The sequence below is a fragment of the Chinchilla lanigera genome, unplaced genomic scaffold, assembly GCF_000276665.1.
Source record: "Chinchilla lanigera isolate Chin_1 unplaced genomic scaffold, ChiLan1.0 scaffold00095, whole genome shotgun sequence".
NCBI classification, from domain to species: domain Eukaryota; kingdom Metazoa; phylum Chordata; class Mammalia; order Rodentia; family Chinchillidae; genus Chinchilla; species Chinchilla lanigera.
This window is the reverse complement of record NW_004955496.1, coordinates 6456202-6474741: the sequence shown is the minus strand read 5'-3', so window position 1 is coordinate 6474741 and position 18540 is coordinate 6456202. Positions and strand designations below refer to the sequence as shown.

At 37.4% G+C, this 18540-nt stretch overlaps 1 protein-coding gene across 2 annotated transcripts in view; it reads left to right on the top strand.

The window, feature by feature from the left end:
• Bank1 (B-cell scaffold protein with ankyrin repeats 1) overlaps positions 1-18540 on the top strand; it is a 243578-nt gene that overhangs the window by 36454 nt on the left and 188584 nt on the right. The window contains exons 2-3 of one of the 2 annotated variants that reach the window (XM_013505421.1): positions 3066-3151; positions 3771-4169. In XM_013505421.1, the coding sequence (XP_013360875.1) occupies positions 3794-4169 (376 nt within the window). In that variant the 5' untranslated portion in view covers positions 3066-3151; positions 3771-3793. The remainder of the gene's footprint in view (positions 1-3065; positions 3152-3770; positions 4170-18540) is intronic. The other variant, XM_013505420.1, reaches the window with a different exon arrangement.

Here is an 18540-nt window from a genome sequence, read left to right as displayed (position 1 = left end):
AGCATTAACTATTAGCACAACATGAGCATTATCTATTATGATAATTATTTAACCAAATAATAATTTTTGTTTCCAGAATATGGTTGAGATATGCTCTAGATATTAAAAGCCTTTTCTACACAATTGTTTCCCATATTGTCACTTGCATATGTCCCCTCTTTTAATACATAACATCTTGAAAACTTAGAAAAGAGTGAGAAATTCTTACCCGTTATCTCTATATTGATAGAGATGTTATTTTCTTTAATTTTGTCCAATGTCTATAAATAATATAGAAATTTAAAACTAATCACTTATTTTAAAGCTAATGTACACTTAATCTTTATATTTTATTACTGAGGTAATATTTCAGGAATTGAAATAAACCTTTCCTGTTTTCAGAGGTAGGCAGTCTCAATGGAAAGCACTGATAATTCCTCAGTCCCAATTTTCCATACCTCATGACAAATACTTAATAGGAAGTTTTTCAGTGTATACGCTCAACAATCCTATTAGGTACTTTTAAAAAAATTTTGAATTGGTCTACTAGGTCTAAAAGTGATCAGAGGTGAGAATTGAACATTCTGAGTTTATATATGTGAAGTAAAAAGAGATACTTTCAAAATAATGCTTGCTAAGGCTTGCGTCAAGATGTCTCCCAAAGTCCCATGCAGTCATAGGTGGGGCTTTCAGAGGTAGCTGAATCTAGAATGTATTTTTAAGAGTATATGGTTAATAAATTGGTCTACTGATTGGTTTGAAACCCACCCTAAGCAGGTAGCCTTGATAGAATATGAAAGGGGCAGAAAGAAACTGCTATTGTCCCTTGCTTATTGCTGCTTCACTGCTGGCTTCCTTCTGCCTGCCCTGCTTTGCCATGGACCATTTCTCTGTGATGCCCCTCTGCCATACTGCCCCTGTCTTGGAACAGCCAATTATGGACTGAAACCTTTATAAACTATGAGCCAAATAAACTTTCTCTCACTTAACTTTGGATATTTTGTCATAGCAATGAGAAAAGTAACTAAGGCAGTGCTATACTTATTTACATAAAAGAAAAATTCCCTTCTCTGGGTGCTGTGTGAGGCATAGTAGTATTTGTGTACACCTTAAGGAGAACAAAAAAGAGTAAGTCCAGAATTTCTGTAAAATAATTTCTGCTGTTCATTCCTTTATTATCACTGAAAAACATAATCTTAAATGATGTGTTAGTACTTTACCCATTTAAAAAGAACAAAATTAAAGAATGTATGTATATAGAAATTTCTGAAGAAAGCTCTGAGGTTCAGGGTGAGCCCAGGAAACATGAGTGAGAGAATGGGGACTGTGAGACAAGAGAGAAGTCTGCAATGTGTATGCCAGCAAGTAGAATGGTGCAAGGAGCAACTATAACACCTGGACCCATGCTCTCCTCTGCAGCACATACACTAAAATTTCATTGTCTCTGCAACCCTCTGCGTTTTGTGAAGAAAGGACCTCAGAACCTCCAGGGTGGAGAAGCTCGGTGTTCACACACTAGCTCTCTCCCTCACTGGCAGACACAGGCCCCTCGGTACTCCAACACATAGTGCTTATGAACTGCTGGGCAGGGGCACAGAGAGAGGCTTGGCAGGACCAGAGTTGAGTCCCAGGGCAGTGAAACACAGGGAGGACGTAGTCAGCTGCTAAGCACCTGACTGTCAGGCATATAGATTACACAAGAAGTGCTTGGTATTTTCTACCATTACCAGTAAGTGACGTTGACCCTCTGTCCTAAAGGAGGAATATGAGTTCTGTGTATTTCACAATTTTAAGATCTTTGGAAATTCCTCTTTTGTTCCTCTGTTGTACTAGAAATAATATTACAAAGTTGGAACATATACCAATTCAAGTTTACTTACTGTATAATTTAAGTATGTTGTATAGATGTGGTGATTAGATCAGGCTTAATGTTCATGTCGCCACTCCTCAGTTTCTTATAACTACCATGTATTTCTTATAATCTTCTACTTTCTTTTCTTCTGCACTTTGGCTACAAGCTAGAAAAAAAATAATATTGAAAAGATACATCATGCAATCTTTTTCCACTGTGCACAAGATACACTTTTGTATGAGACTGAATCTTGCTCAAAGAGAACAAAACCTGCTGCTTTGTGTGGAGCTGTGCGTATACAATAGGATTTCATGTTTAGCCTCATCTTTTGATAAAATGCAGTATAATTTGATTTGCTTGTAAGAGTAATTATTGATACAAATTATTGATGCAAATTTCCTTCAACTTTAAAACTTCAAGTATTTTGTAAGCAGAATAAATAAATAAAACATTATTGAATCTGAAAGCACCCTTCACAATAAATTTATAAGATTTAGCATTGCTCTATTTTGTTCCTGCCAAACCATTGAATAATGCTATTATTTACTTTAGATTGAAGATTTAAATCTTAAATAATTTATCTGCATAATTTAATTGCATCTTCAAGATAGTGTTCTTTTGTTCTAGTGCAGCTTTCCAGGAATTAAAATTCTGTATTCTATGTTCATGGTCATCTTTTATTGTTTCAGTTCCTAGCCTAATCTCGCTAATCTTAATCAGAAAATAATGAAGGATGCACTGCACACAGTTCCTGACGACTCAAGGCACCATGCTGGGAACTTTTCCCCAGCCTTTCCAGTCCTTGGAAAATCTCGGTAACTGAGAAAAGTAAAGAACAAAGTGTGAAATACATCATGTGTTGCAGAGAGGAGAGGAATGACATTGAATGCTCATATTCAGGCTTTTGAAAATTGGCATATAGAGGTTATTGACAAAGCATATATCCAATGCAAATGTAAAAAGAAAGCTCAATTTCAACACAGGTGAAAATGGACCTGGTGTGCTGAGGAAGACTACCTGAATCATTTTTCCTCTACCTACATTGGAGGGGCAGGATCTGCTCTCAGATCCACGTCATAATCTGAGGGATGCAAGACAGGAAGTTGTGTGCTTCTCTGGGACCATCATGGGTGGGCATCACTGTTGGGACCTGTGGAGAATCCTCTCCTGGATCCTCCCCTCCCCATGGCAGGACTTGGGGGGCAGGCTCTGACCTGGCTGCCCATGTCCACAGATGCCCTGGCTGTGCTGGACAGGAAGAGAGTGAAGACCTGAAGGGCTGAGGACCCTGACTCTGCATCACTACGGTTCTGGGTGCAGGTGGGCTTTGAGTGAGCTGACACCTTCCAGCCATGGCATTGGCCTCTTTCTTTATGACTCAGGAGCCCCATTAATTTGGTTTTTGCCACTGAATCTCTTTCATCTTTTTAAATAGATGTTTATCTTGCTGGCTCTTTGAGGATGGAAATCCTATAATCTGACTTTAGTGCCCACCTTTACCTAGAAGAAGTACCTTTAGTGTGAATTCGTTTGCTTGTCTCAAAGTGCTTCCGTTAACTTGGCAAGACTTCTTTTATAAAACTTTCATTTGGAAGCAATGGTTGGAAAAGAGTGACATGGCAGATAGAGGGCGGATTTGGGCTGCTGTTGGAGCCAGGCCTGGGAGCCCCACACCCTAGCAGAGTGTCTGTTCTCTGCGGACCACAATGCACACTGTGTGCACCCAGCCCAAACTTGCATGAAGTGTATTTGTGACATTTTAATGATGACTTTCACCCCATGTGATTCCAAGGAGGACAACACGAATCACCATTGATCCCCAGTATAAGTATGTTAGTATAGTGCCTAAGAGCTGTATTTAATACTTTGAGAAATAATAACATAACCTGCTGCTAGCATTTCAAACATAAGACACTCAGTGCAATATTTTTTCTTCCAGGAAACACAAAGGCCATCCTTGTGATGTACGAAGATGATGCCAAGGACTGGGCTGTGTACCTGAGGACGCTGTTTTCACAGACTGTGGCGAGAGAAGGGATCCTGCTATACTGCTTGGAGGGCTTCTCCCTGCGGCACTTGCAGTTGTTAAGCTTAACCTCTTACAAATGTAAGCTTTTGATACTATCCAGCAGTGTGCTTCAAGACCTCACGCCACAGAAGTCTGAGTTTCTGGAGAAGGTGCTGGACTCTCCAGCCAGCGTGATCACCCTGCTGTGTGGGCTTAGGAGCGTGGCCCCACTGTATGAGTCACTAAACATCTCTGCAGGCAGATGGGAGCTGTCGACCCAGCAGGAGCCCAGGGAATATATCTCCGTGATTCAGCGCGTCCTGTCTGGAGGTAGGGTCACCCAAGCTTTGTGATTACTTTTGTAGATTTTTTAAAGTTTAAAATTTAAAATTTTTCTTAAACCAATGAAGAGCCAATGTTAAGATATAAAGTAGAAAAATGGAAGCCAACTTTAAGAGCACATTATAATTCACAGAAAGTACACTACAGTCCTTCATTTTGAGCGGAGTTCCCATCTTTTGAGTTGTCCTGATGATGGCTTGTAAATCTTTCCTCAGGCAACCTGGGTGGGACTCAGCAGGCCACGCCTCATGCTACCCATTTGCTGTGACAGCTCAGCTCCCGATGCCAGGCTCCATGTAACTGGTGGGATCTGGTCGAACTGGTGTCTGCTCCTTGTGTCTCTTGTCAGCAGCAGCTCAGGATTGGAAGATCTGAGTTACAATTACAGAGCTCCTCCTGTGCTGGTATTTGGATGCTAGCTATTATAAAATGGAATTTTATAATGAAATGATTTAATTCCAAGCACACAGCCAATGTGTAAAACAATGGAGCCCAGGTCCCATCCATCTCTAGCCATACCCCTGGGTAGGGGTGGGAACTGGAAAACCTGCAGTGCTGCCGTGGGGTTCTCATCAACCTGGCATGAAGGATGGGCCCTGGCCTACTATGTCCTGGGTTTCCCAACCCACTCCTTGTCACCCTGTTCCTTCAAGCCCTGTGAGGTTTCACCACTTCAAGGAGATAGGGGTCACAGCAGATCCCAGAAGTTGGTGATTTCTTGGAGCCCCTCATTCACTAGGAACACAACCTCCACAGTGAGAACATTACCTTTTCTTCCAGATCCTGATTAGGACCATCCAGCTGATTTGATCTGCTATTTGGCTCCAGGCTACCCAGTGTGCTCCACAGGGTCCAGGCTCTGAGCTGTGTCCTGGCTGAGGTTCTCCTTTCTGGCCACATTTGTCTGTGCTAAACTTCATCTAAACACCTGCCGTGCAGGCCTCTCCAAGGCTTTCAGAATCTACTGTGGCAAACAGAAGTTAGTATGCCTCCTGCCATAGCTTGTAGCCCTTAGGGTGTCCCAGCCAGGGCCCAGCCCAAGCCCAGGGTTGTATAGATGCGGGGACATCTATCAGTCCCAAGAGGAATGCAGGAGGCCCTCTCACCACCCTGCAGGCGGGAAGAGTCAAGAATGGTGGCTCTCTGCCCTGAAGCCAGCATTATGGGAGGCGGAGGCAGGAAGAGCACAAGTGTAAGCCCAGCCTGGGCAACTTAACAAACTAATGACTCCCTGTCTCAGAAATAAAAAGTGAAAATGAAAAAGGATCGCAGATGTAGCTCAGTGGCAGATGTAGCTCAGTGTGAAGGCCCTGGATTCAAACCTCAGTACCACAAACAAAACTCTTCTCAATTCCACAACCTTTACAAATTCAATGATTTTTAAACTTTGCTTTAGTTACCAGTTGTTGTGCAAGTTTCTCTAAAACTTAGTAAGCTAGGAGGATTTTACCCAGTTTCCATGATTGGGCATCAAGGAGTGGCTTGTTGGGGGGTCTGCATTAGCCTGGGTCCTGCAAAGGTGGCCACACTGTCTGGAGCTGCCTACAGGATCTGCTTTTGTAGGTTTGGAGTATGGGGAGTTTCCTTCCATACTGTGTCTCAACCACCTCTTGAGTGGGTGAATTTACCTCAGTGAGCCTTGAGGGGAGGAAGGGCTTCCTGTGATGTAACACTTCTGAATTCTTGAGAATTCAAAGGCTCCTGCCTCATGGTTGAAGTACAGAGTGATAGGAAGGGCTGCCCCGTCCTTTCTCCTGGCCTCATAGCACTTGGAAAGCTTTCACTTGCCTGGGTGACTGAAGGAGTCTTTCTTCATGGACAAGCCTAGGAAGTTGCTAATGTGTTATTTCAGCATTTTAGTGCCCTAGATTATTTTGCCCAGAAGCATGTGTTCTGTTTTCATTTTTATCTTTTCCACAAAATGTTGGTTCAAGTCTTATTTTATTTCAGGAACAATTTCTTGACTTATATCTTGACTTATTTCTTGCTGTGTCTTACTATGGTTTCACTTGGGGAGAGGATCTTCCACTATATTTTGGATTTATTTTGCCAGTGATTCCCTCTACCATATGTCGCTAATCCTTTTGGACTCCATTAAAATCTAATTCACCAAGTTTGCATTTTCACCTAAACGTCTACCTTCTTATGTTTTGGGTGGTCTCTCTCCCTCTGTTTTGCTTCCAATTTCCCTTTCACATTTGCATGAACTGGTAGGCTTTTCTCATTACACTCTTTGGCTGAGCACTTTCATTTTAATCTTGTCTTTTTGCCCTCTCTCCTACACCCTGCATTCTGCACTATACAGTTATTTACAAAAATTGATTTTTAGGCCTTACACTTTAAAATTTCACAGTGAAATTTTTAAGTTAATTAACAGCAATATGGCTTTAATTTGGCTCTCACATACTATTGACTTCCTCTCTCTCTTTCTTACAATCACCAAATATATTAAGTTTTTATTGTGTTTGTTGCAAAGAAGAAATGTTACAATTGGAAAATTAAGAAAAAAGTCACTATGACATATGTAAAACACAAGCAGTTGTACACTGCTTTCTCCCCTGAGACCAAAAAGCAAAATATCATCATACAGATGATTCTTCACTCATGAAGTTCTCTTTCCTCCAGGAACTCAGTGGGTTTGGGCTGTTTCAGTTATGATGTCACTATTACTTAAAAAGTTTGAAGACAGACCTTTTTGTTTGTTTCTTTCTTTTATGATGAGTGCCTTTAGGTGGCTATGAAAATGCTATTCTGCTGGTCTTTAAGTTATATTTCTTTTCATATTTAATAGGACGGGAAAAGGACATTTTGTAGAGAGTACAGTACTATTTTAAAAACACTACTAGCTCTCTTTGTCTCACATGCAAATTTTGGGCTCTGATTTTTTAAAGTAACTTTCCTATATGACATAGAAAAATGACCATGTTGTATGGAAAAGGGTGTTCAAACACGTTATCTTAGTTTCACATTCAAGAATGCCACATGATGTATACTTTAAGAAGTTTCCAAACCATGTATAATATGACTTTTACATACAGATTGTGTCCCTTGATAAAATTATTCCTAATTGCTGCAGTCTATACACTAATGACTTCATTTTAATAAATTGCCAGTGTGGCCTGGTGCACTATTTTGTTTCATATACTGTTCAGTGTATAAACATTGAAAACAGCAGAAAATGGGTAAAATAGGACAAAAGAAGTGGGATTTGATTTTCACTGTCCCTTTTTTACTTTTCTGCATCTCATAAAGAAATTAAATAAAGACTAAAGGAAGCCTTTTATTCCAAAATGTTCTGTGATAAAGAGAATAATAAAAATGCCAGGAAAGTCATGAAAATAATTAAATGTTTAATATATTCACATAGACAAAGATACATCAGAGGAAATTTTATAAAACTTAATGAAAAAGGAAAGATATTTTATAATTAAGACTCCAGAGGAGAAAGTTTTTAATATTAAAGGAGTTAGTAATTCATGTTGAGTCAAAGTATTCTATTTCTTTTTAAGAAATTAAGAAAACTAAAATTTCTTGTCCCCTTACTTCTCAAAGTGGGAGTAATTGAGCTCCTTCTACGTTTCTGGCTTGTGTATGTTCTTCCAGCACTCAGACACATTCCTTCCATTCTTCTGTCTTCTACTTTTGGCTCTCTGCCCAATTTTCTTTGTCTGGTCACTCCAGCTTTGCAGACCCTATGCAGCATTGTTTATACACAATAGAAATGATCTGATTCCCAAGTTTATTTTATAAAATGGCACGTCAGGTATCACCCTGCATTCCTCCCTTGGAGAGGAGCATTGCCTTTTGCTGGGTGATCCTGTCCTGTATCACTTCCCACTGTGCTGCTTACCTCTCCTCTTCCCCTTCCATTCCTCCACATCTCAGGCTCTGCTTTGGCTCCACATCCCAGGGATTGTCACCACCAACAGCTCTCTCTAGAGTTGATTATCCCATATTTTCTTCATAGAGAGGAAAAAACTACCATTTTCTTCCTAAAAAAACAACATTTCAATTTTGTTTTCATATTACCAAACAAAGGATTTCCATTTATTTGCTTCATTAAACCTGAAGAAGCTTAAGACAAACAGTAGCCCTGTAGCAGCAGTTAGAAAACAGAAAGGACTGCACAGCACCATAGGGACCAGGGCTTCAGGCAGAGTGCAGCCTCCTGCGCTGTTCCTGCCCAAGGTGCTGACAGTGACTTGCTGGCCTGCTCACACCTGTCCTCCAGGCCCAGGCTGCTAGAGGCGCCCAATTCTGCAAGGCCATGCTCGACTCTGAGTTAGGTTTTGCTAGGATTTTGTTGACTTTATAAAATTGTATGGGTGAACACTTATTTATAATATTCCTTTTTAAAACTTTCTGCTCTATGTGAACTTCCATGCCTTTATAATTTCTAAAATCATTTGTCTTCTTTAAAAATACTTGATGAATCTTCTCAGAAGTTTGTCAATTTCATTTATGTCAAAAAATAATCTTGGTGTTTAAAATATTTTATGTTATATATTTGTTATATTCCTTATCTTTAGAGTATATTTAATATTTTACAATCTATTTCCTTAAATTTTAGAATGCCTGACTCTTAGATGTGGAGCCTTTCAATTTCGTTTTTTACAATTAGCATTCAAGCAATAAATTATCTCTAAGCACATCTCCTATACATCCCCAAAGTTCCTAGAACTCTTTTCATTGCTTAGCTGTACTTATTTTCTAAACTTACTTTGATTTCTTCTTTAGATTTTATGAATAAAAGTACACAAGACATTTAAATTATATTTTTAAATTTCATTTTATGGTCAGAGAATATGGTCTATGTTATAGCAGCAGTTTGATATTTGTGGATTTGCATATGTTGAACCATCCTTTCATCCCTGGGATGAAGCTTACTTGGTGGTAACGTATGATCTTTTTGATGATTTGATGCCTTCTGTTGCCAGTATCTTGTTGAGTGTTTTTGTGTCTATATTAAAAAGATTGGTCTATACTTCTCTTTTTTTGATTGGGTTCTTGTCTGGTTTTGGAATCATAGTGATGGTAGTGTCCAGTAATGACTTTGGGAAAACGCTTTCCCTTTCAAGTTCATTAAAAAGCTTGAGGAGTATCAGTGTGTTATGGTTTGTGTCTGTGTGTCTCCCCAAAGCCTCATGCGGTCATGGGGGAAGCTTTTAGAGTTTGAATGATTATGGGTGTGAGAGCTACACCAGCTCTAGCGTGGAAGTTTGCATATGTAAGGGAGAGGAAGAGGCTGCTTGTGGCCATTCCTCCCTTTTAGTGCTTGTTGCTTTTGCTGTGTTCTGCCGCCATGAGCTGTAGCCCTCTGCCATATACCACTCTGCCTTGTAACCTGCCAAGTATGGACTGAAACCTCCACAAACCGTAAGCAAAATAAACCTTTCCTTCCTTAATTTTGGGCATCAGGTATTTTGTCCCAGCAACAAGAGAAAAGTAACCAAGACATAGTGTTAGAACATCTTTGAAGCTTTTGTAGAATTCAATAGTGATGCTATCTGGACTTGGGCTTTTCTTAGATGATAGGTTGTTTATTACTGCTTTGATTTCAGTGCCTGTTCTTATATTATTCAGGGTATTAAAACTTCTTGGTTCAATTTGGGTAATTCATATGTATCTACAACACTCTGATATTTCTTTGTTGATTTTTTGTCTGTTAATCCATTTATCTTTGATAGTATGGTTTTGGGATCTCCCACTATAATTGTGTTTATTTCTACTTGATCTTTTATATCAAGAAATACTTGGTTTATGAAGTTAGGCACACCATTGTTTGTTTCATATATATTAATAATTGTTACCTCTTCTAGTTGGATTATTCCCTTGATCAATACAGTGGTATACTGGTTCATGAACACTTTTGTTTGTGAACAACTTGGCTTGCAAACAAAAGCATTTGGCAAAATTGTGCATGACTATGGCCATTTTCCCCACAAAAACACAAACATGGCCATCTTTTCCAAAATTGTGGAACAAATTTGAATTCACAGGTACAGTGGTAGCTGTGAATCAAGGTACCACTGTATGTAGTGACTTTTTTGCCTTTTTTCATCATTTCTGGCTTGAAGCACACTTTGTCTGAATATAAAAATAGATGCATATACTTTTGCTCAGGGTCCTGTTGCAGGGAATATTATTTTCCATCCTTTGATAGAAGACTTGCAACATTCAGTAAGCCAATGTTTCCCAAATGATCCATGTATGGTGTTGCATGCTCAGGCATGGTTAACCAAAAGATGATGTGAATTTTAGATTTCACATGCAAGTAAACTTTAAGAAACTATCACCTGTGAAGTTAGGTGCCGTAGTAAAGACAAATCCTCCTCTCTTACTAACTGTATAAAGGCCAGGCAAGATTTTATTCATGTAAAAATTTTGCAGAAGCTGTTAGGAGACTCAGACTGGCTCCCATTAAACCATATATGAAAGAACTTGGTAAAAAAGCAAATTGCCATTTTCTCCACTAACTGATTTTTAATTTTGAAAATATAATTCTTAACATAGAAATATGTTATTTAATATGTGACAGCTTTATGACTGTTAAAGAAATAATGAATGTTTTTTAAAATTCTACACATGTTCTGATATGCTAAGAATTAATAGTCATAACTGCAATAAACAAGAACTTTGTGGTTCTCAGCAACTTCTAAGAAAGTTATTTTTGGAACAAAATATTTGAGGAGTCCTAACCTAGATTTATAGATCTGCAAGTCTTCAGTTTAGCCATAATATTTTAAACCAAATTTAATGAGAGATTTTTAGTCAGAAAAAGACCCAAGAACAGATGTTTAGGAAACATCCATAACTTTCTCCTGTCTCTCAAGCTCTGTACATATAATCTGTCTTTATAACCAATTTATTTTTAACTCTAATTGTTTTTCTAAATTGTCTTCCATAATCTGACTTGTCTACCTCTTAATCTTCTTGTCTGCCTCTTAATCCAGGATGCTGACCTACATCTCTTTTTCTCTCTGCCCTTACCATGCACACACTAGGTCAGGAGCTCTCTGGTACCTACAAAATAAAATCAAAATAATGCAGGGCAGCAGGCCAGGCCTCTCATAATCCAACATTATATAACGTGTTTTTTAAATTAGCAGCTGGATTTAAAGCCTTCACATTGATTGTTCACTAATTTAGCCAATTATACAATAATTGATCAGTTCTAATAGTGAAAGTATATTGGTAACTTAGACTATGTAGTTGTCCTACCAAGAAGTGTTTTTATACTTCCAGAATTTATTAGCATTTTAAAAATTATTAGCTGCCAACTTTAACATTCAGGGAGAGAATAGCTGCTTTTTTCTTTCTCTAAAAAACTAATAGTTGATTATAACTTCAGAATTCCAATTAAAATGATGGATTGTTTGAAAAGTATGTTACTCAAAAATTCTGAATTATGAATGTGAGCTCAGATATCTGATACTTTACACAAGGGGTTTTATTTTGTCCCAAAGAGGTTGTCCAGTTTGCATAATTTAAGAAGGTAGCTCAAATGAGTTCAGAACCTATGGCGACTAAAGTTGCAAGGTTTAATCCTCAGTTTATGATACATATACAGTTTCTTTTGAAGGAAGATTTTCTTTTAATGAATTTAGCTTTTAAAATTCTATTTCTCATTTTATTTTCTTTTACTTCATTTTCTTTATATTTTTCATGAGTACAACATATACTGAGAATAAAACCCAGTTTGAAACACAAAATGATTAGTAGAACTTTATTAGTCCTACACGCCTGACAGTAATCACAATTTGTTTATTGTTAATAAAACAAAAGCATTTGCTCAGGCTATATTAAGTTGTGCTGGCAATGACATTCTATCTGCTACTTTGGGTAGCTTTTCACCATACTGAAATTATGAACATAGTACCTCCTTCTCTAGATCACTGCCACTTCCCTTTTCATAGTACTTGGAATCACTCATTAGTAGCTATCTTAGATTATCCTTGCTATTCCCTAAATTTCAGCTCCCCTTCAATAATTTGCCCTTCATTTTTGGCAAAAACTGGTCTTCTTTTCTATGTTTCAGCTGTACAGCACCTCATAATCCAATCACCTTCCAAACCAGAGAACCCAGGCTAGGCTCAACCTTGCCATTCTCCTGGCTCAACCTCCCAAAGTTCTGGGACTACAGGCATGTGCCATCATGCCCTTCAGCCCCAAATTTTAAAAATATTTTTGTTCTTAGTGGGTTGAATCCATAGATGCAGAAACCACAGATACAGATACAGAGGCAACTATACAGAGCCTGTGAAAATCAAATGTTACCATCTCCTAATGAGTACAGCATCCAGTTCTTAAATCTATGCCAACAGAGATGCTATCATGAAGTCCACAGAACTGCAACCCAAGGTCCAAAGGATTAGAGAGTTACACCTTTAAGTGATATCTGAGCCACTGCAGGGAGATTTTATTAAAGAACAATGTTGGACTTAAACTCACCTGGCCCGGTCTAGTGGTCAACCATTTGCCGGTTTAAGGAACTATTTTCCAGGCAAATACTCTAAACTGAATATAAAAGAAGCAGGGAAAAATGTCACTCAGAATGACAATACCTAGTAGCAAGCACTGTTGACATTTCTGGCATATTTCATTCCATAAACAAATTCTGATAGTGTAGAACATAAGCTATTTGAAACTGAAAGAGTGCTTGCCAAATATATACATAGAATTATTTTAAAACAAAATCACAATTTATGTTAGAGAAAACAGCAAGGCATGGATGACAAGTATAAGACTGTATTTCAACAAATGTAAGAATTTTTTAATTTAAAAAATATCTGAAATGATAGGCCGGTATGTCAAATTTTTGCTTTGGCTCAGGAATTATATACTAACAACTCTTCCATGAAGATATGAAAATCTCACCGAAATCAATGCTGCATTCCAATAAAAGATTCCAGTTTAAAACAAATAGCTCAAAATAACAAAAGAACATATGAAAGCATAGATTCAAATTGAATTGATAGCTTTAATTACACCAAATTGTGTAGTATATTGAAGTGAGATGAGAAAAATATTAAGTGTTTCAGGGGTAAGTTACCAAGAGATGAACAATTATGAAAAACAGAACTTGTAAGTTTATATGAAGATTTTCTAGTGCTTCCTATGAAGAATTTCTTAAAACTCTTCTTAAATTATAGACTAGTTTTAGAGCTAAAGGTAGTCTCAAATAATATCTTCTCAAGCCTGGCTATTTGACAGATGGTGAATTGGAGACCAAGCATGGTGCCTCCTTTGTGCAGGGCCATGGCCCAGAAGCTGTGAGAACTTGGGAGAATCTGGCGTGTGGCTCAAACGGAGCCACTACCAAAACAAGAGTGCATAGTGCTTCTCTTCCACCATTTATTCATGATTGTGATATCCCTTTATTCTTACATTTTTAAAAATGTACTTTCTAATGTTGGTTAATGTGGAGTTCTACCAGCCAAGCATTACCATAACAACTGCAAAGGATTGCCACTATCTACAATGATTCCATATTGTCACTGTGAGAGTCATTTTCAATAGCAGTGAAGGCCAGTCTGGTAACCTATGACAGCTACAACCTGGGAATTCTTGCTAAAATAAAACATTCTGTAACCTAATAACTGTACTCACATATAAACTTCCATTTCTGTGTAAATTACTAACCCTAACTAGAACATCAACTAAATGTGAAGCAGGGTATAATCTCATGCTATGGTAATAAATAATGCTTTATTCATTTGCTCTGGCAGTTCAGGCCATATGCTGTATTTAACAGCTCTGAGAAGTTTGTGTCTTCTGGTCTCAGCTTATTCTTGTGATAAATCATTTGTTACATGCATGGGCGTCACTGTGTGTCAGGGACAGAGGCACAGTGAACAGGTTCTCTGGAGTCTGACCAGCTAGGTCCTCTTGTGGCCCCAGCAATACCAGCTGTGTGGTCTTGGAAGAGCTTATTTGCTGCTCAGAACCTCACTCCCCTCATCTAATCAGCAACACCGCCCTCCTCAAACTACAGATCAAACAGCTTCACTACCTTTAATGTTCTTCCCCACTCTTGCTGCTGCCATCCATCTTCTACGCTTATGCTGTGTGCTTTGCTGCACACCTACCCACCGCATTTGATTACAAAGCCTAGAAAAGAAGACTCAGCCCAATGTGCAGCATGTTGGACAGCATCTAGTACACAGATAGTTGATATATGTTTGTGCAAAGAATAAATGAGTTCATTTATATAATGAGGATGATACTATTGCTACCTCCTCAGGGTTGGCAGAGTATGAAGTTTGTTAATATATGCTATGTGTTCCTTTCCATTGCTGGGACAAAGAGCTGACCTACACAAAGAAGGAGAGGATTAGGTTTATTTTGGCTCATGCTTTTAGGGGACTCAGTCCATGGTGGGCTGGCTTCAAGGTATGAGCATCATGGCAGAAGAGCACATCACAAAAGAGAGTGCATACCTCACGCTCACCCCACAGTGACCGGGAAGCAGAGAGAGACAGAAGGGGAGGCAGTAGGTGCTAACACACAGGCTTTACAGAGGATGTTTTCTTGCACTTTTTTTCTATTCTCTCATCCTAGGACCTTGCTTATATCCTCCTAGCATCTTCCTGCCTCTCCCTTTCTGTGCCCACCACTGTCCCCATGTCCAGGAGGGCCTGGACTCCACGCTTTGCTCTCCCTTCCTTGAACACACTCCTTGTGTCTCTTGGAGACCATCACATAAGCATGCACTGCTGTGTGTGAAGACCTGCAGTGCCCTAAAGGTAGTACAGAAACAGAAACACCAAGGTCTCTGTCAATCCCACAGCCGAGTGTCAAGTGTGGACAGGCCCTTCCAGAGAAGAGTTGGTGTTTTTTTCCAACCTTTGTCCACTTCATCCAACTTCCTCCCCTTGACATAGTTCCCATTGGAATACAATTGTCCCTTCATTTTACAAATAACTATTGAGTATCTATCATGTTCAGCAATGAATAAGGTAGTTGACTCCTTTATCTCACAGACTGGAGAAGGGAGTTAAGAGATCATAGTTTCAATGACTAGAAAGTCTATCTTTCTTCTTCACTACTTAAAGTCTGAGGCTCACTTTTGAGGATGCCAAATTGCATGCTAATCTTCATGTCTTTACCTTAACACTTATGTGCTGGGGATGTTTGTAGTTAGGACTTAGATTATTTAGTTAAGTAGATAGATAGATAGGTAGATAGATGTATCTATATAGATATATGGAAATTATACATATTCTAAATGACACAGATGTCTCATGTATTTATATAGTAAAATATGTCTATTTATATATTTAACAAATATGTTTGTCTATATGTACTGATATCCTTAGAATGTAAAGATGTACTGTACATAATTTATACATGCTAACTATTTTTATTCATATCTTTAGGATATGAAGATACATATAATTTGTATATACTTTGTATATGCATAAATATATTAAAATTATGTATAATCATGTAATGTGCAAATTAAGTATATGTACGCATTCTTATATATGCATATGTATACACACACATACCCTAATGCAAATGTCTTTCTAATTACCCTATAAACTATTTAAAACTCACTTAAAAAAATAAATGGTCTCTAAATAATAGAGAAGTTTTATTTTCTATGTCTGGGACAGAAAACACTCATCACTTATTTACTTTGGACAATTTAAGATTTTCCTGTTGAATTACACTTGTGGTCTGTTACCTTATTCCTAGGCTAATTGTCTCTCCTCTCTTAAAGAAATTCTTCTGGATATAAAGTCTATATTCTCTTCACATTTTTGGAAAGTGTTACAGAAGAAGAAAAGCTTTTATTTGAATAATTCATGGAAGAGGAACAACTTCTGACTCACAAAATTAAAAAAAAACTCTACAAATAGTTTTGAATGGTTGACAGAAATTCAATAATCCAGCATTGAAAAGGATTATAGTTCTGTGTGTGTTCAGAATAAAACCCACTGTGTGTGGAAATCTTGATAAACAGCAAAGCCCCTAGAATATAAATTTCATTATTGCACCTAATATTGTAATTACATAATATTGCCTTATTTAGTTTTAGCTTTCAAAAAAGTGCATTAGCATCCTTTGAGTTGACTAGAGACAACTGAAATAGAAATGAGATAGAATGATAAGTGCTTTTATTTTTTCTTTATGGTATGTTTTAAATGATATATACAGAATTTTGATTATGTAAAAATAAATTTACTTCTGAAAAACAGAATTAGTGCTGCCCTCTCATACAATAAAAATGAATAATTTTTGATGATTTTATGTTTGTAAATGTAATATTAATGGATAGTTGAAAGTTTAACATAATGTAACATTGAAAGGAATTAAGAAAAATATTTACTGTTATTGCCACCTCTCAGAAAAATATTACTCCTTAGCCTAAGAGTAAATTCTCCTCCTCATTCTATATAATGCATATTGCACATGATTTACTACATACATACTTATATAAATATATACATGCATCACTTGTATCTACATATATATATTAGCATCTACTTTTTATTCAGCTAGTATAAATGAGCTCACATTATACAGAATAATATGTAAGCACATTCAAACTCTATTCAGAGTACTCTGGACTTCCCTTTTCTTAGTTTAAAGAGAGAATAAACAATAACCTTAAGTTGAAGAATGCATAGGTTGAATTTGTATTATTATGCCATAGGTATTGTAAAATGGAATATTTTATAATATAAGCAATAGAAAAGTTGTCACTCTCTGAGTTTCATACTGTATGGATAATTTAATGCTCAGAATTGGAATTATCAGTACATATACAACACTTTTCCGTAGCCCTGATTTCAAAACAAATAGCAACCAAAATGAATATAAAACTGCACTGTCATTCATAAAGTATAATCTGATGTTCATTTTTGGTTTCAGATGTTATTCAAAAGATCTTAATTATATTCCATGGTGGACAAGTGGCTGATTATCCCAGATGCATGTTGACCTTCCTCAGGGAGAATTAACCTAAACTACTTAGTTAGCCCACACTAATCAGGCATGCTTCACTAACTTTTGATTCCTTTAGTTCAGTGCTTCACATACATGTATGCAGTTTGAGGAGATCCTGACTGCCAGGAGCATGGGTACTGCCAAGACTGTACCACTTTAGCAGCTCTCAGGAAAAGTTGAAAGTGAAAGTATGTAAGCAGGGACACGCTTAAAACTTTCTGAGCTCCTTTAGTTTTTTTCAACTATGCTGACTTCCTTTAGTTTTTCCTAGTTCCTGTTTTTAAGACCATCCTGACTGAAGTGCAGATGTATTTCCTTAGGACTCATATTGAATGTCTACACTAGATCAGCACATAAGACATACTATTTTACACAATAGATTGCTCCTTGGCTTATGATGGGCTTACATTCTCACAGACACATGAGCTGAAAATATCCTAAATTGACAATGCATTTACCTAACCTACTGAACATGTAGCTTAGCCTACCCTTACCATGATTAGAGTACTTGGATCAACTACAGCTGAGTTTACTGCAAAGCCTCTTCTCTCAGTGTGATGAAAACACTTTGTCCAAAGTATGTTGGTCACACAGCCCAGCCCACTTAAGAGTATTTGTTATGTTATGTTTGGCTGGAGAGAGTACTCCATGGAGTATGACTAGCCCAGGAAAATCTCAAGCTTCCAAGTATGGTTTCTATGGAACATACTTCATTTTTATACCATTGTATAAAGTTAACAATTCTAAGTGGATCAAGCATAAGTTGGGGGCCATCTGTAACCAAAACTATTCAACGGAGACAACGCTATCTACCCTACAAGAGAATTGAGGGAAATGAAGCTCATTCTGCCTGGTACTTTTCCCTACATCACACAAAAATAGGTGGTTTCTTCTCTAGAAGTAGGTATATTTCTCTAGATTAGGTGCTGCTCCTGTTTTAATTCCTCTTCCTTAATCATTTGTGAAGAACATTGAGTTTTTTGCTTTCCTGTTAACTACTGTCCCTTTTTAACCCACAAGACACTGAAGAATTACTTCTATTTTCATAGGAATCACTACAACAAGAGTTCAAATAAGATAAGAAAATTATACTTTTCCCAATATTCACTTAATTTTGTCAATTGTCAGAAAAATATGTCCTTGGAATTCATGAATTGGCAAAGAATTATACATAAAATATAAACAGTGGCACTGAAAATTATACTTTGGCACTTTATTATTTTATATTTTGCTATTTTATTAAGTTTACAATGTAATTATGTTGTTTAAGAAAAGTGACACTCATATTTATAGCAGAACAATTTGTTATAGCTAAATCTTGGAAACAACCCAAATGCCCATCCACTGAGGAACGGATAAAAAAGATGTGGTCTTTTTATACAATGGAGTATTACTCAATTATAAA